At 41.5% G+C, this 22989-nt stretch overlaps 1 protein-coding gene across 1 annotated transcript in view; it reads right to left on the reverse strand.

The window, feature by feature from the left end:
- LOC309327923 (uncharacterized protein) overlaps positions 1–20693 on the reverse strand; it is a 133129-nt gene extending 112436 nt beyond the window's left edge. The window contains 8 exon segments of the mRNA XM_081837536.1: positions 1529–2392; positions 3095–3377; positions 4020–4155; positions 12233–12359; positions 15832–16047; positions 16940–17803; positions 18048–18330; positions 19751–20693. Coding sequence (XP_081693662.1) covers positions 1529–2392; positions 3095–3377; positions 4020–4155; positions 12233–12359; positions 15832–16047; positions 16940–17803; positions 18048–18330; positions 19751–19989 — 3012 coding nt within the window. The 5' untranslated portion in view covers positions 19990–20693.
- Positions 20694–22989: the final 2296 nt, after the last annotated feature.

Consider the following 22989-nt stretch of genomic DNA (forward strand, 5'->3'; position numbering starts at 1 on the left):
TTCCCTGTTCGCACTAAAAGATACCATTTCCCCAGCAGAGTTGTTAAAGGAGACACGGCTAAGAAAGGGGTGGAGCTGCATTGAAAGGAAAATAGAAATCATAAAGTAATGTTAATGTCTCTCCTTATTGGCACTCAGGATGCCTCCAGACTGTAAGTACATGAAGGTAGTACTATGCAAACATAAACCATTCCTGAGAGTGTTGACATAACAAGCTGACGATTTCCATTGTTTTCTATGGGGAAAATCCCAATGTATTCCCAAAAAAGAGGAAATGAGGGGGGGGGGAATCCATGCATTTTAGGTCCCACTGCTTGTATACAGTCGTACCTTGTTTTGCAACCGGGATCCATTCCGGAGCCCCGGCCGCTAGCCGAAAAAGACGCAGGGCAAAGTACCGTGTCTGCGCACACACACGGAGTGGTTTGCGCTTCTGCACATGCACAAAGCTCGACTTAGTGCTTCTGCACATTCGCAAGTGGAAAACCTGGAAGTAACCCGTTATGGTACTTCCGGGTTTGCTGTGGACGTTCACCGGAATGGACGCTAGACGAGGCAGACATTTGCAGAGGTATTACTGTATCCCCTCCCAAAGGAATTGTAGGATAACCAGCCTCATGTAACCAGCATGCTTGAGTCTGATTAGTGCACAAAGTGGTTAATGCCATAGAGTAAACTGTCCTACCAAACTTAGCCTAGTCACTTTCCTTCACCTTGGGAGGAAATGGGTAACAAAGTCTTTTGTTCTACTCAGTCTACATGTGAATTCTGTGTGTGAACTACTCCCTCTAGCCACATATTTTAACCAACCTCCTTTGTTTCTGACAAGAATGGAGTCTGAGTCTAGTGTTTCTATACCACTAGTTTAGGAAATTTTACCATTTTGTGACTGCTATATAGAAAAGCACATGAATCTGATTGTTGTGACTTACTAAATGTGTGGTCCATCTTTGTGCTAGGGAAGTGGAGAGTTTGGGGGTTTAGTGGAAAAGACACATCTGCGGTTTTACAATCTAGATTTCCACACTTTTATTTTGCCATGTTAAATCTCTGCTGGGGTTCTCTCACCAAAGAGTACTTGCCCAGAAACTGGGTCTTGGCTTCCCAGGATTTCTAACAAAGATGACTTCAATTAACAATTTCAGTAAGTAAGTAAGTAAGTACGTACGTACGTACATAAATAAATGTTTAAAACCCTCCCCCCCTTTTATGCTGGTCATGGACAGCCATTTTAGGGGTCTTTCCCACCTCCTTTCCTCAGCCACAGCTACATTTTTTCAGCTTTGTCTGCCACTCTCAGCCAGCTCTCACCTCTCCTCTCAGTGTGGGATCAGATCTGCCTCTTAACTTGTGTGCAGAGAAGTTGTGTGGGAAGGAGCGGCACAGTGCAGGATTATATCCTCCTGCTTCCCTGCACACAAGTTACGGAGGGGATATGATCCTGCACTGAGTGCTCGGAAATGTTCAGGGTACTGTGCTACATATCATTGCCAAGGTCTAATAAATTGTACCATGGGATAGGTGTTACCTGCCAAGGCTTTAGCTTCTGAAACTCTTGCATCCCTCCTTTCACCACTGCCTTGAATTTGGTCCTGGACAAGAACATGGCATGTAGAGCATGTGCTACGGCATAGACAGCATTATAGACACTGTAGCTGTGGCCAGTCATGCTCATCTCAAAACCAGATGATGGGAGATCTTCCAGCTTCTCCTCTCCGGTGCAGGTTCCACTGGCCTGCTCCTCTGTATTGGAGCTTGGAAATAAACAGAGAAATACTTGTGCCCAGAACTGCTTGACAAACCCATTTCCATTTGCCTCAAATGGATTTTGGACCCGAAGAAAGGCTTTGAATCCTTGTACAACATTTGAATGAACTCTAAAGGAGAGGGAACCCTGGAAGAGTTGCATATCCCAGTTCATTTGAAAGGTCAGTGCTTTGAAGTCCAGTTGTGCTGTCAGAATCCACACCTTGCCCTCAGATGTCTTGGTTCCATTGTCCACTGCACCAAGTGCTACCATTATTCGCAAGCTAAGCATGGACTCTGTTTCTCCATAGACAACAACAACCTTGGCTTTATTTTCCGTAACTGCTTGATAAATTTGGATCCATTGGGAGTACATGTCATAATACTCAGCCAAGTATGCCGTTTTCACGGTTCTCTCTGAGAAGGCCAAGCAAATGCCTTTCTGGGAAAGCAGAGTTTTCAGGGTGTGAATAAATCTCTCTCCACTGACGTTACCTGCAGCAAGCAACCCAACCCACGTCCAACCAAAATGCAGAAGTAACTCAACAATCCCAGTGTATTGATGGGCTTCATTGGGCGCCATCCTATAGAAGGAAGTGGATTGGCTTTGACCAGCATCCTCTGGAGCAAAGGAGCCATATGTGAGCTAAAAGGAAATAAAGGTGCAAAATCCATAAATGTAGAAGGACTGGGTATGTGCTTCCAGGGCCAGCCTGCCCAGAAGTGAGATGAGGTGGTAGCCTCAGGGAGGGGGGCTCCAAAAAGCTGGGGGCAGTCACAGATCTAGCCTCCATAGAGTACACACTGTGCTTGTAGGCTGTCCCCCTCCTTCTCTGCCACTGCTGCATGCCAGTTTTCCTACAATCCTGCAATGCAGCTTCCCTTCCCTTTCCCCTCCTCTTCCTTCCCCATTTCATCCCCCTTGCTTTACTAGAGCAATTGGTTATAGATATAGGTATTTGGTTTCAAATAATCACCTTGATATGCGCTGAGAAATTAATGGAATAATGAATTAGGGGTACATATTTTACCTGAACAGTGGGACAACGTTTTAGCTTCTGTAACAAATGTGTCACTAGATTATAAGCTATTTCTTATATATCAAAAGATAAAATTTAGAATATACTGGACCCCGCCACATTGGTACAGAAGGGAATTCCATATCTACAATGCCATCGTGCTGGAGAATAAATAAGGATAATGCTTCTTTGAAACACATGTTTATGCGATGTCCAACACTTCTGATTTTTGGAGGAAAGTATTAGGATGAATACTAATATTTGAGGGGAAATAAAATCGTGAGATGATCATGGAGAATGAGTGTGAAGTCCCCAAGACAGCATCTTACCTGAGGAATCTTGTAGATGCCCAAGATACTTGCCATTTGGAGAGAGGAATCAAAGTCCAGTCCCCCAATAACTGCCACCAGGTGTTTCTGAATGTTGCGCTTGTAGTTGGGCATAAGTGTGGAGGGAAGATTCAGAGCAGCCCGGTAGGTCATCCTTTCATTGAAGTAACTGTCATAGATGTGGAATCCTAAGGTGATATTACGTAAGATCTTGGGGTTCTCATTGATCTCCTTGACAGCAAATACCAAGGCCAGGATATGCTGGTAGTTCTTTGGTAAAACACTGCAATGAGAATTTTATGCTGTATACTTGGGATATATGCTATGCAATTTTCTTTTATAGAAATTAGGACCTCATGACAATTCTTCAACATTTTCATGCAAATTGTGCTCTGACATGCACATATCTGCAAAGCAATTTCCCCTTAAAGAATTCATTGCATTCCACTTGTATACTTGTATACCACTTCCATTAATATATGCATATATATTTTTTTACATTTTACCCCAGTATATGCATTTTGTATACATTGCTTGACTGGAACACTGCACTGCAACATTTGGTGAAATGTGAAAGCGCAAAACATACACATGCATTCATCTACTGGTACTGATCAAATGAGCTGCATCAAAATGCAGAGAAGTAGATAGCCTAGCTTAATGCAGTAGTTCTCATCACTTGGTGGGATATGGGGAGCAGAGAGCACACCAAGAGGCAGCCTCTTCTCACTGACACATTCAGATCTCCATTTCCCTCCTTCCAAGCCAACGCCTCAGCTATGCAAAAGTCCCCCCCCCACACACACACCATTTATGCCTAGAAGGAAATCCCGCTGAAATCAGTGGAACTTGCTTTTGAGTAAGCCCGGTTAGAGCTGGGGAATGTTTTTGTATCATCTGATTACTTAACACATGAAGTATTTACAAGATATCAAGAAGTTGATGGATAGGTAGCCTTTCTGTGAAGTCTTCTTCGCCAAAAGAAGTAAAGAGGTGAGAAGCAAGTCCGCCAATAATAAGATGACCAGGTTGGTAGTATTCATGTGGAATTCTGGACAGATCTTGGATGGTGCAACGAGTGGTATGTTTGCACACCATATGTGGCAGATGAAAGAGAAGAGGCACAATAAACAACAGCATACTGAGGCAAATACTATTTCTTTTCAGAAACACTCATTTCCATCTAGAACATATTTTCAATATTCTGCCTTGTCACGAACAGCACTTCTCTAACAATTCACAGATTAAAATCCTATTTTGCAACTCGACAAATAGAAAAGCAGAAATCCTTCCTCTGCCTCTGACCTCCCCCTTGCTTAGAATATCAGGAAGGGGTTTTTATACCCTTGTTTAGACTTTGGCTGGTATTCTCTGGAAATCCATTGAGACATTATCCAAGGGAGATTTATTTATGACAAGACTGGTAATTACTGATGAGGTAATAACTAGCTCTCATTACATCAGGAAAATCGAACAACTGGCAAAAAACATGTTGTTATAGACCTGAACAGAATAAAAACAAAAACGGTACAAGTAAAATATTATAATATACACATTAAGGTGGGTTGTAAGAAAGAAAGTATATAAAATATCAGGAATATTTAAAATATTTTAAGCTAAGATATACAACATGATATGTTGAAATGCTGAAGTTATGAATGAGTTGGTGGGCTGGGGAAATAACATAACAAGAATAAAAATTACCAGCCAAATTCTCTGCTTAGATCTGATTCTAACACTCAGTCAGAAGTGGTAATGATAATGGAATTCAATATCCCACAAAAAAGGGACGGTACAATTTTGGTGGGACACTGGATTATCTGAACATTTGACCCAAATTTTTATTTTTATTTTCACAATTAATTTCTACAACTAACTACCAAAAAAACCCCACAAATTCTTCCCCTTGTCCCCATTCACAAAAACATTTCAATACCTTATCTTGAGGTTCTTTAAACCTCATGACTTCCATTACCTCTTCTGGTTCCTTATATTAACAAAAGTCTTCTGCATTTCCATACGCATATTTCATCAATTCTTCTTCTAATTTTAACAAAATTCATCTGCATTTCCATACGCATACTTCATCAACTCTTCTTCTTCTAATATTATCTAATTTTTGCTCATTGCAACTGTGTAGTCTGAGCCTGCCAATGTATCAATTTATTTACATTATTTTGCACATATACAACAAGTGTTTTCCATTCTTTTTCCTAACTTTGGCATATTTAAATTTCACAGGAAGGTGACTATCAGTTAAGTCAGATTTAAAATCCTGCTCACCTTCCTCACGGTCTCCTCTTACTCTCAGAGGCTATAATTTTTGCCTTATTTCAGCCACCAAGGCATTCCCAAATATTTCCTGCCTACCCCCCATGCCATCCATATCTGCCCTAAGTATCTCCTGGTATTTCTTCATTTCAATCACAGTTTCCATTTTTCTAAAAAGTTCCTCCAGCATCAAGACCTCCACCGCTTCTGTTTTCTTTGTCACTGGTTCTCTTTTAATAATCAGTTCTGTCACCATTTCAGTATTTTTGTCCATTTGGGCTATAAGTTTATCTGCTGTCTTATCCAAATTTTCCTTTATCTCCTTCATCAACTCATTTCTCAATTCATAAAAGAATTCCACCCATTCACCATAAGGCTTATTCCCTGTGTCCTTCTGTCCAAACTTGGGGTTGGTTGCTTTTCAATTGCTATGTTCAATAAGTTACTATTAAAACAATCAAAAAAGGTCCAAACAGAGTTAAAATATCCAATACTCCTTCTACTTGATTCACTCTGCCCTTGCCAATATTCTCTTTCCCTTGTTCTCAAAACAACCAATTTTCCAGCCATACCTTATCAGTTTCGTCAAGGCCACCAAGTAACATTTTCCCAAGAAACACGGTCTTTTGTACTCTGGTGTTCCGATTTCTGGCACTGCATTCCCTGTCGATATTCAGCCTCTATGGCCAGTTTCAAGCTTTAAAGATCCAATTTATCTTTTAACAAAACAAAAAACTTTAGAAGCAAGCTCAGTCTTCTTTAAATCACTCCAACCAAAATGTGCCTTGCAAAGCCCATAGAATCTTCCATACACTCACCCCCACAGAGTACTTCAATAGTCTTGTTTCAAGCGTTCTTGGCTGGGCTCAAATTCACCTACGGCTTTACTGCAAGGTCCTCTCCACAATTCCCCATTATAAATCCAATAAAAGGTAGTAAAGAATCAGCTTCAGTTGCTTTTAATCCATCTTTCCCATTGGCAGACATACATCTAAATAGAGTCACATAAAATTGATACCATTCTCACTTGCAAGTTGTTTCCATGCAGTGATAATTAACCAGAAGACGGGGATGGACTTCCTTTTTACTCCTCCGTCTAGCACCGAATTCAGCCGAATTAGATCCAATAATTAATCTTCTTTACGTTTCCGTCGGCTTAAATGTAGTTTTCGGAAAATCTCTGCTGCAGGTAGGAGTTTGAGGCTTCGCTCCCGCGGAGTTGTGATACTGCCATGTTCGCAGGCTCAATCTTCAGTTCTCACCCCCCACTCTCCCTTCCTCTCAGAGCAGGGGTTTGAGGGTCGCAGGAGAACCCCTTTGCGGACTGCTGGACCTCTTGACACCTTGAGAACCCTCTCAAAGCTTTTTTGGGGGGTGTCTCGCCATGGCACTTCCCCCTGTATCTCCACAGGCTTGAGTCCGTCAGACGATCAGACTAGCACTCCTTTTCACCATTCACAGAAACTGGAAGTCCCTATTCATTAGTTATATTAATTAATATTGTTGTTGTCTTTGTCTTTGTCCATGAGTTTTATTGGCAGGGATACTGGAGTGGCTTGCCAGTTCCTCCTCCAGGTAGATCACGTTTGGTCAAAACTCTCCACTATGACCTGTCCATCTTGGATGCCCTGCTTGGCATAGTTCATAGCTTCTCTGAGTTATTCAAGCCCCTTCACCACAGCAAGGCAGTGATCCAGGAAGGGGGGTCACAAAGCGGGAGGCAGTGGAAGACAGAAGTGCCTGGTGTGCTCTGGTCCATGGGGTCACGAAGAGTCGGACACAACTAAACAAGTAAACAACAACAACAATATTGTTGTCCTCCTAGGCAACCTGCATCCCATACAGCAATCTGGCCGGGCTACCTCTAATAATGGGAATCACTACAGAAGAACTTTTCTATGTTCATGGATAATTTATTTTATTCAGCAGACGTGCATGATACCAGCAGCTCCTTAGGTTTTATGTAGATTTGTTCTGTCTTGTTCACTGAAATCATCTAATGTACTTCTACAAAAATTCAATAAACTTTTCTCCAAACAAATAATGTAAAGTATGAGATCAGCAGCCAGGCAGGAAAGGTTTAATCGGGGAAAATTTCATAGGCTTGAAAATAGGAATAGAGCACTCACAGCAACAGAACACTGACTCCAGAATGTGTGTTTATATTGTCATAGAATTGGGAGGGGGACCGCTTGCTAAAGTGTAGAAATTAATAAATGGTACGATTTTGATTATTTTGAATGTGAAGGGAGAAAATACAAGCCACAAAGGAATTCCTGGACTAGCCTATGCAAAACTCCCAGGCCAAACTAGGGCCATTAAGAAACAATACAAGGTCACTGAGGGCCATTGGCAATGCAAAAGAACTGTCCTTCCCCCTTGCCCCAAGGTGTGAACAGAGACAAGGGTTTGAAAGGTTGCCAGGGTAACTGGATGTGAGGTGATAGGGAGTCACAAGCAAGGGTTGCTGGGAAGAATGTTGTGCTTACACAAACACACACACACAGAGACACACGGTGAGGCAAGGCTGTGTGAGGCCTGCGGGTTCCATGTTGAAGTACTCTTGCAGCCAACTTGGTATAAAAAGTTGGACCACCCTGGGCTAAACAAAAATCTACCTTCTTGAATCCAGGCCTTTCTGTCTTTACAATGGTCTTTGATCTAGGTCTAATGGTCCCCATTCAGAACAGCCATGTATGCTTGGATAAAGCTTCTGGGGGGGCCTGTGCCTCTAATTGTTGGGATTAGGGCAAGAAAAGCCAGCTCCTGTTATTTTCAGTCTGTACTCAACGTACCAAAGGTGTATTTGTATTTTTTTTAACTGTAATTTTAAGGTAAAATTGTTCTGTTTTGTAATCTCCTAATAAAGTATTTGCTTCTATTTGCTTTTGTGGCTTCTTATTGTAAGCTTTTGCTCTGAATCTGGTGCCTGGCAGTTTGCTTATGGCTACTGAGTGGGTTTGTGGCTGAGACGACAAAGAGTGGACCTTTGCTTTTCGTCCCGGGGAGAGTCATTGGATGTTCAGGAAAAAACTTGAGTACCCTGAATCAGAATTTTGGGTGACTTCGCAGGGTTGCTGGCAGGGTTGGTTTTCCCTGGGTATCGTTTGGTTAGAGCAGCCTTTCTCAAACTTGGGTCTCCAGATGTTTTTGGCCTACAACTCCCATCATCCCTGACCACTGGTCCTGTGAGCTAGGGATCATGGGAAGTGTAGGCCAAAAACATCTGGGGACCCAAGGTTGAGAACCACTGGGTTAGAGGACATTGTCAGAAATGAATGTCTAAGTCAGTTAAAGACCCACTTGGCTACAATACCACCTCCTGCTGCTTTTACCAGGTAGTGAGGATAAAGGAACAACATGCTAACTCCCAGGGAAGTTCAGACATTCACATGTGCCTAAGCACGGGTCTCTATACCTACGGCTTCCTTAGTGAAAAGAAAACAGAACAAATGTCTCTTCCAGTTTGCTCCATGACCAGCAATGGAATTGGACTTCCTTCCCAAGACCTACACCAATGATTTAAAGCAAAATAGATCCTAAGACCCAGTAGTCATATAAGTTGACAAATAAAATCAAACAACATTTTAAAAGCGTTTAGAATAGAAAAGACTCAATATGGAGGCCGAATGGCCGAAGTATTGGGAAATATTAGAAAAAGATGGAGATAATTGGAAATTGCAGAGTATGGAGAAAATGAAAGGTAAAGTGCGAGATTAGTTACATTACGCTCAGATTAAAGAAGTTTTTAAACTTGACAAAAAGTTAGGATTCCAGGTGGAAAAATCGAAGTTGGAAACGGAATTGTTAGAGCCTAAGACTAAGGTACTTTCAAGAATGTATAACTTGCTGTTAAAATGGAACACACAAGATGAAACGGTCAAATCGGCTATGATAAAGTGGGCACAGGACATTGGGTATAATATCATGTTTGAGGACTGGGAAAGGTTGTGGACCATTGGGCTGAATTTCACTGCATGTAATGCTTTGAAAGAAAATGTTATGAAAATGATATATAGATGGTACATGACCCCAGTCAAACTTGCAAAAATATACCATTTGTCTGATAACAAATGTTGGAAATGTAAAGAAAACGAAGGAACGTTCTTTCACCTCTGGTTGACCTGCCCGAGAGTGAAGGCTTTCTGGGAAATGATATATAATGAGCTGAAGAAGGTATTTAAGTATACCTTTCCTAAGAAACCAGAGGCCTTCCTTCTGGGTATTGTCGGCCAGAGGGTGTTAAAGAAAGACCGAACATTTTTTATGTATGCAACAACAGCAGCAAGGATACTTGTCGCTAAGCACTGGAAAACCCAAGATTTACCCACACTGGAAGAATGGCAGATGCAACTGATAGACTATATGGAACTGGCCGAGATGACTGGCAGAATCCGAGACCTGGGAGAGGAGACGGTAGAAGAAGACTGGAAGAAATTTAAGACCTACCTACAGAAACATTGTAAATTGTATGAATGTTAAGAAGGATGCTAGATTATAAATAACTTGGCACCATTAAGCTAGATGAAGTGAAATATGAAGATAACTTAAATTTAAGAAAAGACAAATTTTGGATAACTATTAGGCTAAATCTAAATTTTTAAAGTTTGAATAAATGATATCTAAAACTAGAGATACAACTGGAAAATTAGAAAACAAGATTGGAAATAAGGTGATAAATTGCTGGGTAAAATTTTATATTAAGGAACGCAGGAGCGGGAGATGTGAGGGAGTCCAAAGAAGTTAAGAAAATATGTTAAGATATGTGTTATATTGTTTTTCTGTATTGTAATTATAAAAAAAAACTGTCAATAAACATTTTTTTTAAAAAGCGTTTAGAATAAAGAACATAGCGCGCACACAAATAAAAAGGACTCTTAGCTAGCCTTACCAAATACCTCCTCCCCTGTCCCCATCTCCAAGGCAAAAGGGTGTTCACACACCTTCATTGTAAAAGCAGGCCAAAGGAAAACAAGAGGGATAGCAGAAAGACAAGGGTGAGGGGAATCCTATGAAACAGGCCTCAATATTTTGTGGTATCTATTACAGCTTCTTTGTTTTCCAAATGCACCATGAAGTCCAAAAAGATTGTGGAAAACTGTCTCACAGTGACCACAGAGAATTCTCAAATAAATTGCACATAGCAATTGCAACTAAACAAAAAATTTATATAATCATACAATAAGGATAATGAGAGATTATATTGCCCACATTCTACTAAAACAAAAAACAAAGATGATAGGATAATTTATTATTTCCTCTTTATTAACTTCTCCTTGCTGTTCAGATCAGGTCTCAACACAATGATGTAGCACTTTGGGAAAAAGATGGAGCCCAGTAAACCAGCACTGGAGGCCAAGATGGAGAAGATCTCCACAGCCACCATGTATTTCCCCTTGGTGCTCAGGTACACTGGAACAAAGGAGATCCAAACACTACAAAACAAGAACATGCTGAAGGTGATGAATCTGGCCTCATTGAAGCTCTCAGGCAGTTTCCGGGCAAAAAATGCTACAACAAAGCTGATAATGGCCAAAAAGCCCATGTAAGCCAGAACACAGTAAAACAGGGCAACTGACCCTTCGTTGCAGCCTAGAATGATTTCTCTCATCACAGAGTGCATGTCGGAATCAGGGAATGGGGGAGAGATTCCTAACCACACAGTGCAAATGCCCACTTGGATAAGGGAACAGGAAATCACAATAGCGCTTGCCAGTCTTTTCCCCACCCACTTCCTCATTCGGGATCCTGGTTTGGTTGCCACAAAGGCCAGAACCACCGTGATCGTTTTGGCCAGAACACAAGAAACAGTCACTGTGAAAACAAGGCCAAAAGCCATTTGTCGGAGCAGGCAGCTCACTCTTTCTGGAGGGCTGAGGAAGATCAATGGGCAGAGGAAGCAGAGCAGGAGGAAAGTGAGGAGAGTGTAGGTGAGGTCCCGATTGTTTGCTCTGACAATGGGTGTGTCCTGGTGTTTAATGAAGATGGCTTGGACCACCACTGTGAGGAGAGAGAGAGAAAGAGAAAAACATGCTAAGCTTATCCCCAGAGGCTCTTTAAAAGACAGGAAGCTGATTGCCTTTGGAATGCATTGTGATTGGTCCCTGTTTGGATAATGATCTTCAGGGCATGCAACACAGTCATCCATGTCTGGAGAGAGAGAAAATACACTCAGATTTCAGATATGTTGCCAATATGGAACCACATTCTGCAATTTAGTTGGACAATGGTGGTAACTACAAATAGAAATCATCCTTGTATCAACTGTTCAGAACAGGAACTAAGGAATGTATCTTATACCAAGTCACTTGTCCATTTAGCTCAGTATTGCCTGCTGTATTTTAACCTGACAAAGATGAGATCATGGGTTATAAACCTTTTCTTGCGAGGAAAGGTCCATATTCCTTTATGTCTGCCAATAAGAATGGATAACTTTGGTTTTGTTGCCCTTGGTATGGAAAGATTACCCAAATTGCACTCCTTTCACCAATACATGAATCAAAATACAGTTGCCCTGAAAAATGAGTACTTCTCTAAAAATTTGTGATGCCATTCTCCAATCTAACAATGCGTACCAATTATTTGCTTGATCTTTTCAACAACTTCTAAGACGATATATAGTTTGCAAAGCAAGCCACTCCCGAACTAAGGAGGGGGGGTTGCGGGCTCACGCCCCCATCCACATTCTCGCGGGGCTGGCGTCAGCCCCGCGGGATTCAGGGTTGCCCATTAGTATTCATCTTCCACAGCGCCAGCCAATAGGGGCGGGCCTATCTAAGGGCACTTAAGGTCAGGGCAACCCTGGCTCGCCCCTTTTCCTTCTTGTATACCTAACGTGACATATGTTTGAAAACTCATGTCTCTTACCCTTTTGGGATGAAATCTTGCCTTGAGGACATGGAGCACAACCATAGCAGCAGAATGGCTCCCCCTCCTTCTTCTCCTTGCTGGAACCAGGAGGACAACTTGGGTTGCACACAGAAAGAGGTGGAACCTGCCCATTTAACCAAATACTTTAAAATTTTAGCACACAGAAATTCATAGCATGTTTGCCTTCTGTTTTCCAACCCACAGCTAGAAGTAAGAAGACACTAAACTACTTATTCCAAAGGCAGGACCAAACTGACCATCTTTGAGCCCCCTTCAGGCATTCAAAAAGTAGCCTTGCCCATTTTGTCTCCATACATAAAGAGAATACCTCTAGCACCAACAATTTTACCATACTGAATGGGAAGGTCTGAAACACTGGACATGCTTAGAAGTCTCCTTGTGATTTGTAACTTTGTGTTATTATCATGGTTCCCAAATATGAGGAGGCGGCTTCTAAAGGAGTTCAGCCAAATGCAGTTAGAAGTCCCCTTCACACTTGCTGCCATGCACAGGAAGGCATTGTGGGTGCAGTTTATGCACTGAGCATGCACAGCCTTTCTTAGTTTGAACCCTCACAAGTTCTTTTGGGAATACTTGAGAAGGGCTTTTATTTTTAAGATAAAGCATGCTCCTGATCTGTCCTGGGGGACCAGGCTGGGTTGCTGCTTAAAGATGGCTGCTATTTGTCCCTAAAGATGCTGTTTTCTATAAACTAAACCTTAAAGGGCAAATAGTATATGGGGTAGAGGACTGGCAGGAAATTGTGGTACTTCTTTTATTTTATTTAGAGGTGCAGGGTGCGGCATTTTGGAAAGGAAAAATCAGTATATTTCCTGTCTATATAAATTTCATATGTTTAATCAGTCCTTTTTCTGGGGGGGATGCAGGAGTACGCATACCTGTACCTCTAAACATTTTGTGAATCTTTGTACCTTTGTCCATTTACTGTATTTATTTTCCTCGATTTGAACTATAAAATGGTGATTTTGAGTCAAAATGAGAGTACCCCTAAACATTTTTTTAGAAAAAAGCACTGGGTTTAATAATAAATTCACTACATCCCATTTCCACGTTAATCCACAACTAAATTCACATTTTAATATTTATCTTATCTAGATATTTGCATTTCTAAGTTTCTTTTATCTTACAATATGCATTTTTCATTTTTTTATATATATATAATTTTTTATTAATTTTCCAATTTTTAACACTAAACAGCAACAACACACAAACATCAACAAATACAAACACACCCAAAAAATATCATTTCTTAACCTCATTTTCATACACCTCGTTTCTCGGACTTCCCCGTACCTCACCCTTTTTGCATCCTTATTTTGCAGTTTTTCAACAACCCCTTTTGCCAATTAAATTTTAAATTTAAACTCATTGTCATTCTCAATTTCACCTTAAATCATCAAAAAGTTTTAGCTGCAATTCTACATCTTCCTTCCCCTTGACATTTTATCACTCCTCTATTTTACAACAATTCTTAAGATATACTTTAAACTTCTTCCAATCTTCCTCCACTGTCTCTTTCTCTTGGTCGCGGATTCTGCCGGTCATTTCTGCCAATCCCATAAAGTCAATCACTTTCGTCTGCCATTCTTCCAGTGTGGGAAAGTGCTTCACACAGGCAATCCGTTCCCAAAATCAGAGACAGCAGGAGTTTTCACTTAGTTTTTCCTCTCATGCAGGTTAAAATTACTTCTCTTTCATCCCCCCCTGCTCCTGCTTGCTGGGGGGGGGGTAGTTCAAGTTCAATGTCTAGGTTAAACAGTTCAAACAATTCAAAATTACTTTTCTTTCAATTGCAGCTTCTCATGCCGTTGCTTTAAAAGTTCATGCAGTCCGGGGGAGGCAGACTTCCTTTATTTACCATCCCCGCTTTCAGCCAAATTTCAATTATTTTAAAGTCCCAATAAGTTTTCCAATCCTACTTACGGGTATTTCAATTTCAGTCCAAATTTCAGGAAGGAATCGGCGCTCTCCGCTAATGGCGACGCGGCTTCACTCCACGGGCTGGGTAGCGACTCTCAGCACCGCACGATCCCCCGATGCTCCTCCGGAGCCTTTAAAAAGGCTCTTTTGCAGTAAAGGGGGGCGCAAATGGTGCCCGCCGAGTCTCCTTGTTCACAGGCTTCCGCGCCTGTGATTTTAGGGGTCCCCGCTTCGCCGTAGCGGTCAGACCCGAACTCGTGAAGCAGCCCTCTCTCCGGAGCTCGGAGAGAAAGCCGCCATCAAGCGCTGGCGCCGACCGGAAGCGCTGGCGCCGACAATATGCATTTTTCAAACCATGTTGGTCCTTTCTTGAGCTGAGAAATGTATCACAAAATTCAGAGAAATGTGAAACTTAAAGGATAATTAATGGTGTTCTGATCTGAGTACTAATATGAGAGGCATGAATTCTGCCAGTTTCCATAAAACTGTAAACCATATGAAATTATCCTCCATCCCTAGCCCACAGTTTCTTTTTCCTTAGGATAAAGGTGGGTAGTGACTTTGGTGTCTCAGTTAAATTCTAAGGCTTCTGAAGCCAAAACTATGGTAACTTAAGTGTGATTCCCCACCCCAAGTAGAAGAACTAAAATTGAACATTAGAGAACAATTTTTTAAAAAATACACTTGAAAAATTGGGGGGGGGGGGAGTTGGAATATTTGGGGGGGAATGTATTGCCTGCAAGATTTGAAAGGGTATTAAACTGCTAAAAGCTCCGTTGTAATTTGCGGCAATGTGTCTAGTCCATTTACAGCTCTTCATGCAGTATAGTTAAACTATGGAACTCATTCCCAAAGGAGGCCGTAATAGCCACCAACTGGGATGTTTTAAAAGAGGATTTGAAAAATTCATGGAGGATAGGTCTATTAGTGGCTATTAGCCATGAGGGAGGTTATGCTCTGTCTTCATGGTCAGAGACACTGTTAGGATATTCATGTTCTGTTCTACCTTAACAGATGTGTGGAGTTGTTGTATGTCACATGTCTGTTTACGTTCCAGCACAGCTTGCTGGGAACTTCCGTTGTGTGTAGAGCTTTTGCTTTATTGCTTCTAGCTCTTGGACATGAAGGAGAGCAGACATGTTTTCTTTGTCCTGATCTATGCCGAATAAAGTGCTTGTAAATATGTTTTACATATGCCTCTGTCTGCCCTTCTGTCGCAAAGAGTTTGTTATCTCTGCTGGCTTGCGTGCTCAGCATCTGAAGCTCTGAGTCGCAGATTGATGCAAAACCAAGGACTGGAGTTCGACCGGCAACCGGCCGGTGGGCTGGAGCCATCTGGGGGCCTGCCAATTGTCCCCGTTCCCTTGGATGCATCACAACAGTTGAACACTATCTTATGGAAACCACAAAAGTAGGGAGCGCTCTTGGGCCCAGTTCCTGCTTGTGGATTTTCCATAAACATCTGGTTTGCCAATCTGAGGAAAAAATGGTGCAGAAGGTAGGCCATTGGCCTGATCCAGCAAGCTCATCGAATGTAATGCAGAAGAGAATGTTTTGAATAAGGCTAGAAAACCAGGTATGTGCTGGGCTGATGATTGATAAGTGCGTAATATTTTGTTTTCCTATATCTCATGGATGTTGGAATTATGCCCCACCTGGTGAAAACTTCTGTGCCAAATCATTCTGTTGAAATCCTGACCTGGGGCAGCCTCCACACCAACCCTTCCAACCTTGACTCTCAGGAAGGAGTTATTTGGAAAAGTGACCATGTTGGTAATATCAAAGCCAGCTTCTACTTCCCAGTTCTCACCAAAAGATACTGTTTCTCCAGCAGAGTTGTTGAAGGAGACAGTCCTAAGGAAGGGATGGAGCTGCATTGAAAGAAAAGAGAAATGATGAAGTAATGCCTCCAAATGGTCAGTATTTTCTGGGGTGAAATTCTGCACATACTATGCACATGCCAGAATACAGTGATACCTCAGGTTACATACACTTCAGGTTACATACACTTCAGGTTACAGACTCCGCTAACCCAGAAATAGTGCTTCAGGTTAAGAACTTTGCTTCAGGATGAGAACAGAAATCATGCTCCGGCGGCCCAGCAGCAGCTGGAGGCCCCATTAGCTAAAGTGGTGCTTCAGGTTAAGAACAGTTTCAGGTTAAGTACGGACCTTCGGAACGAATTGAGTACTTAACCCGAGGTACCACTGTATTAGGTTTGCACAAATAAAGTGGGGTTAAAACGCTCTGTCACACTATTGCAACAAATCCATTTTTCTCAATTCCTTCTCAAACTTTCCCTCCCTCAAGCCATAATTTCTCATGCCCTCCCCTTTTTGGAGTGTCCATAGAATAAGAAAGTTCAGACTGAGGGAGAGAGAAGTGTGGGAAGAGAGTGATTTGGAGGAGAACGCCATATGGGCAGTGTGGGTGAGTTCTGTGCTGTAGGGAGTGATTACTTTTGATTTGATTTAATATATGTATTCCAACTCCCAAAAAACAAGTGTTGAGCTCAAGGTAGCATAAAATAATGTTTTCCGATCCAATGTCCTTTTTACTGCCATGCAGCATGAATGGACAAATTAAATGGCAATTCTGGGTTGTTTTTTTGTTTTATGAATTTATTAAATTATAGCAATGAAGGAGTAAAAGCATGAGAAAGGAGTTCAGATGACTGCTAAGAGGACTGCTGGGAGATAATTTACACTAATTTCCAGGGCACAGTTCATGTTAAATAAATTGTATTTCATGAAAAGGCATTACCTGCCAAGACTGCAGCATTTGAAGCTCCTGCATCCCTCCTTCCACCGCTGCCCTGTATTTTGTCCTGGGCAAGAGCATGCCATGTAGAGCATGTGCTATGGCATAGACGGCATTATAGAGACTGTAGCTGTGGCCAGACATGTTCATCTCAAAAGCAGATGAAATTAGATCTTCCAGCTTCTCCTCTCCAGTGCAGGTTCCACTGGCCTGCACCTCTGTATTGGAGTTTGGAAATAAACAGAGAAATACTTGTGCCCAGAACTGCTTGACAAAGCCATTTCCATTTGCCTCAAAAGGATTTTGGACCTGAAGAAAGGCTTTGAATCCTTGTACCACATTTGAATGAATTGCAAGGGAGAGGGAACCCTGGAAGACTTGCATATCCATGCTCATTTGAAAGGCCAATGCTGTGAAATCCAGCTGTGCTGTCAGAATCCACACCTTGCCCACAGATGTTTTGGTCACATTTTCCAATTTGCCTAGTGCTACCATTGTTCGCAAGCCAAGCATGGACTTTGTTTCTCCATAGAAAACAACAACATTGGCTTTACTTTCCATAATAAAATGATAGATTTGGATCCATTGGGAATACATGGCATAATACTCAGTCAAATATGTGGTTTTCAGGGTTTTCTCTGAGAAGGCCAAGCAAATACCTTTCTGGGACAGCAGAGGTTTCAGGGTCTGAACAAATCTCTCTCCACTGTGATTATCTCCACTGAGCAACCCAACCCACGTCCAACCAAAGTGCAAAAGCAGCTCAACAATCCCAGTGTACTGATGGGCTTCGTTTGGCACCATCCGGTAAAAGGGAATGGACTGGCTTTCATCGGTATACTCTAGAGCAAAGGAACCATAAGTGAGCTAGAAGGAAATAAAGGGACATAATATAGTAGAAGGAATTGGTATGTGCATCTGTAGCAGCTGTTGTGGCAATGACAGTTGTAATGACAGTAGGCATTTACCTCACTCTCCCATCGACAAGGGAGTCAAACAAAAGCATCTTCCCTAGACTCTCTGGCCCAGGAGGCAGTGACATAGCTGCATGCCAGGGAGGGGAAAGGATTCATTCATGGTGAATGAATGTGAAACCTCGAAGGCATCTTACCTGAGGAATCTTGTAGATGCCCAGTATGTCTGCCATTTGAAGGGAGGAATCCATGTCAAGTCCCCCAATAACTGCCATCAAATGTTTCTGAGTGTCACACTTGTAGTTGGGTAGAAGTGTTGATGGAAGGTTCAAAGCAGCCTGGTAGGTCATCCTTTGATTGAAGTAACTGTCATAGATATGGAATCCCAGTGTAATATTAGGCAAGATCTTGGGGTTCTCATTGATCTCCTTGACAGCAAATACCAAGGCCAGAATATGCTGGTAGTTCTTTGGCACAACACTGCAATGAGAATTTTATGCTGATTTCTTGGGAGATATGTTATGCAATTATTATTATTATTTAAATGATATGCTGTGCAATTTTTCAAGCATCTCGTGATTATTCTTCAGCGTTTTTGTGCGCAGTGTGCCCTATTATACAGATATCTGGAAACCAATTTCTTCTAAAAGAATGCATTGTAGTCCACTTGAAGACTTCTATACCACATTCACTAATATATGCATTTTTTTATAAATACTTTACCCCAGTGTATGAATTTTTGTATACATTGCTCGGCTAGAGAAGTGCAGTGCAAAATTTAGAGAAGTGTGAATTTCAAATAATGGCTCCATTTTGGGATTTCATATTTCTTTTGAGCAAGCCAATTCTGGAAGGTTTACGTTTAAATGTGAACTGATTTCAATACCGCCCCATCCCTAATAAGGCAATACTTATATTTATTTTGGAGTCCTACATGTACTTGACATCACTTAAAGATTTAAGAGATACTGATCAACAGTAACCTCTACAAGGCTTTTACCCCAGACCAAATTCCCTAAACAGACACCTGCCCAGTTCACTCACAAATTGATTCAACTGCTAGGTGCCATCTGCTTTTGGCCTGCAAAGCTCCACAGGTCCTATTTCTGGCTGCTTGGACAGTTGAGCTCATTTAAGAAATCTGCTTTTATGGCATTTTTCTGCTAAGAACTGGGGAGCTTCTTAGCCTAAAATACACACCAGCTCACTTGTTCTAATCTTCGCCAAAAAAATATTGTTAACAAACTGGGTTTAGGGAGCTTAAGCCTTATTTGTCTGCTTTCATCTCAGCTTCTCCCAACTGACAGTTAACTGCCGTTTCATCACGGTTCAGAACCTTCAGCCAATCACTGACTGTTGTTCCCAAAGACAAACAAAATGAATGTACCTGATCCAGGCTCTTTCTATAAATATTAAACACAATTGAATCTCTTTCCCCTTCCTGTCTTACTGTCACTAAGTAACTGAACAGGTCTGCACCACATTAAGAGCACAAGGCATCAAACTTTGACACTCACACACTGACATCAACAGAAAGCACAAAGCACAAACATACAAAACATTTATCTGCAGGTACTGATTTGATCTAACAAAAAGTTGTGTCGAAATGCTGAGAAGTAGGTAGCCTAGCTTAATGGAGTAGTTCTCATCATTTTCTGACCTGTGACACATTTTTAACTAGGAGAATCCTATAAATCTTGTCTGAGTTTGATGAGAACATCTAGGGCTCTTAGATTCTTCACCTCAAAGGAGAGGTGAGCTTTTAAGACCCCTCCCCCCAAACTTTCTAAGTTCAATATTCAGAATAGAGAAGGGCTTTCCATCTTAAACTAGGTAAATTTAAGCATGTTCAGGTTTGGGGGATGTTTCTGTACCAGCTGATTCTTTGACATGTCCTTACAAGGTATTAAGAAGCTGATGGGTAGTTAGCCTTTCTCTGAAGTCTTCTTTGTCAAAAGCAGTAAAGAGATGGGAAGCAACTCCGCCAATCATAAGATCACCAGGTTGGTAGTATTCATGTGGAATTCTGGACAGATCATGGACGGTGCAATCCATGGTATGTTTGCACACCAAATGCGGCAGATGAAAGAGAACGGACACAATAAACAACAGCATACTGAGGCAAATATTCTTCGTCATCAGACACCCTTATTTCTGTCTAGAACATGAACCTTAGTTTCAGAACCACCCTCAGTAGAATATTTTGCCTTGACAGGAACAGCATTTCCCCACCAATTCACAGATTAAGATCCTATCCTGTTGTTGTTTAGTCATTTAGTCATGTCCAACTCTTCGTGACCCCATGGACCAGAGCACACCAGGCACTCCTGTCTTCCACTGTCTCCCGCAGCTTGGTCAGACTCGTTGGTAGCTTCAAGAACACTGTCCAACCATCTCCTCCTCTGTCGTCCCCTTCTCCTTGTGCCCTCAATCTTTCCCAACATCAGGGTCTTTTCCGGGGAATCTTCTCTTCTCATGAGGTGGCCAAAGTATTGGAGCCTCAGCTTCAGGATCTGTCCTTCCAGTGAGCAATCAGGGCTGATTTCCATGGACAAACTCCATGGACAAAGACAACAAGATCCTATTCTACAACTTGAAAAAGACAACAGCAGAAATCCTTCCTCTTCCTCTGGCCTCTCCCTTGTTTAGAATCACAAGAAGGGTTTTTTTATATTCTCATGTTTAGACTTTGGCTGGTATTCTGTGGAAATCTATTGAGACATTATCCAAGGGAGACTTAGTCATGACCAGAGTGATAATTACAGGTGAGGCAATAACTAGGTCTCTTTACATCAGGAGCATCAAACAAATGACGAAAAAAACATGTTTCTGATGTTTCATTCAAAGCGGTTTCTGTCCCTTTACAGGACAAAAAAAGTGCCCCTTCTTCTCTGGCATTGGGGGAGGCATTTTGTAGTTCACTTTGGGTGCCAAAATGTCTTGAACCAGTCCACCTGAACGTCTATTTTTGTAGACGCTTATTCTCAACCAATGTATATTGATATTGGGAGGGTGAATCGCACATCTGGATGTATATTTTAAAGATTCCCATTAATATGCTTCCTGAAAGTATCATATAAAGAAAAGAAGTAAATAAATAGGTTATTTGACTACAAAGAATTCAGGGCAGGGGGCATTCAATTCAGTTTGCATTTAAAACCAAGACGATCTGATTTGTACTTTCTGAAACAATATGAGAATCGAAACACAACCCTCCTTAGAAATCTGCACTTAACTAAAAATTATGATGTTGTTCTTCAACCAATGTTTACAAAAATGAATATTTTACGGGTAGAGGCACCAACATCACGTGTGCCGTGAGGAGGCCACAAGGCCTGGGAAGGGGCCCTCTGCCCAGCAGGACCTTTCCATAGCTGTCAACATTTCCCTTTTCTTGCGAGGAATCCTATTTGGAATAAGGGAATTTGCCTTTAAAAAAGGGGAAAGTTGACAGCTATGCCTTTGACACAGCAGGGAAGCCTGATGGGAACCTACGCCATTGTGGAGAGGCCTGCCAGGGAGGCCTGTCAGGGCTCAGCCCCTCAAGATTGAGGGCTCAGCCCTGTCCCCACATACTGGGGGGGGGGGCTGAGCTGTCCTCAGCCCCATAGAGTTAGCCAGTATCGTTGGGGAAAGTGTCAAAAAATGCATAGTGAACACTTGCAAAAGTGTTGTGAGTTTATTGAAAAATGTGTTTACTAGGAGAAATTGACACTAAAATGCTTCAGAGTTTTCATGAGGATTTTTAAAATAAAAAGAATCATGGATTGCTGCAAAAACTGTGCAGAACTGAATTTAAGATGGAAAGAATGAGATACTGGTAAAGTCAAAATTGACAGCTTCTTTCAACCCTCTTTACTGCAAATGCAGATACTTTTTAATATACCACTTCAATCACACACTCAAACGCAAATAGAAGTGTGTCTGTGTGCATGTTTGTGTGCATGCGCACCACCAAAAGGTGTGATTTCCACAATTTTCGGCCTAGAGCCAGAGGGGAGGGACAAATTACACACTCTTTACAGGATTGAAAATACAGGTCCTTTATTATGCAGTTATAGACCCGAACAGAATAAAAAGAAAAATGGTAAAATTAAAATATCATAATATACTGTAATATGAAGGTGGGCTGCATTCATAAACGATATAAAATATCAGGGATTAAATAAATAAATAATATTTTTATTAATTTTCTAAATGATTACAAATGGAAGCAAATTATTTAAATTTAATACAATTTCTTAAAATCAGGTTTCCTGCTCCTGTTGCAACCATATTCCCCTTTAGCTGCTTCCTTTCTTATTTCGTCTCCAGTTGACATCCTTCACTTGTCATTAAGCTGTTCTTCCAGCTGTCTAATTTTCACCTTACAAACAGCAACCTCGGTTACATCTTACATATTTATAATGCATTTGTACTCTTTCATCTTCATTTTTGTTCCAGACCTGCTGTGTTGAAAGAGTTCAGTTGTTTCTCTTCTTGTTCCTTTTTTGCAGTATTTGTCTGAATGATACAAAGTCACATTCCATTCCATTCCATTCTGCTGTTATCAAACTAACATGTGAACCGCAGCCATAAATAACTCGCAGAGTGAACTTTCCAGACTTCCGCCATTAAGTTCCCCTCTGCAATTCCTTCTTGGCACACAACACACAGCAAAATCTTTCCTCATATTCAGCCTCCCTTCAACAACTGCCCAGCTTTGGGTCATTTTTTCTTTTCCCCACTGCATTCCCCCAGCAACACCCCCATTTAGAAGTGGTCATAAATAAAATCCATTCACCCTCAGATGAGGGGGGCAGCACAGCAAAACCTTATTAAATTCCTTGCAGAGAATAAATCGGAACCCCCCTTTTTTTTCAAAGTAGCAGCTACACACACCTCTTCATTGTGTAGAGGAGGACAGGAGAACAAAAAGAAAACCATAAGAAAGTGCAAAGCACCTTTTCCTCCCCCTTTCCTTTCACGGCTGTTGTAAGGATTCTCAAGCTTCAGAAAACCATTCAAAATACCTTCCCAGTTCTTTGGGCAGCTGATTAATTGCAGCCCATTTGCATATGTTGCTTCAGGAACACCTCTTGATTATTGCCAATTATCCAGATTAAGGAGGAACCTTCCACAAAGCATGCCGGTAACAGA

The sequence above is a fragment of the Podarcis erhardii genome (genome assembly GCF_964252035.2).
Source record: "Podarcis erhardii genome assembly, chromosome: 13".
Lineage (NCBI taxonomy): Eukaryota > Metazoa > Chordata > Lepidosauria > Squamata > Lacertidae > Podarcis > Podarcis erhardii.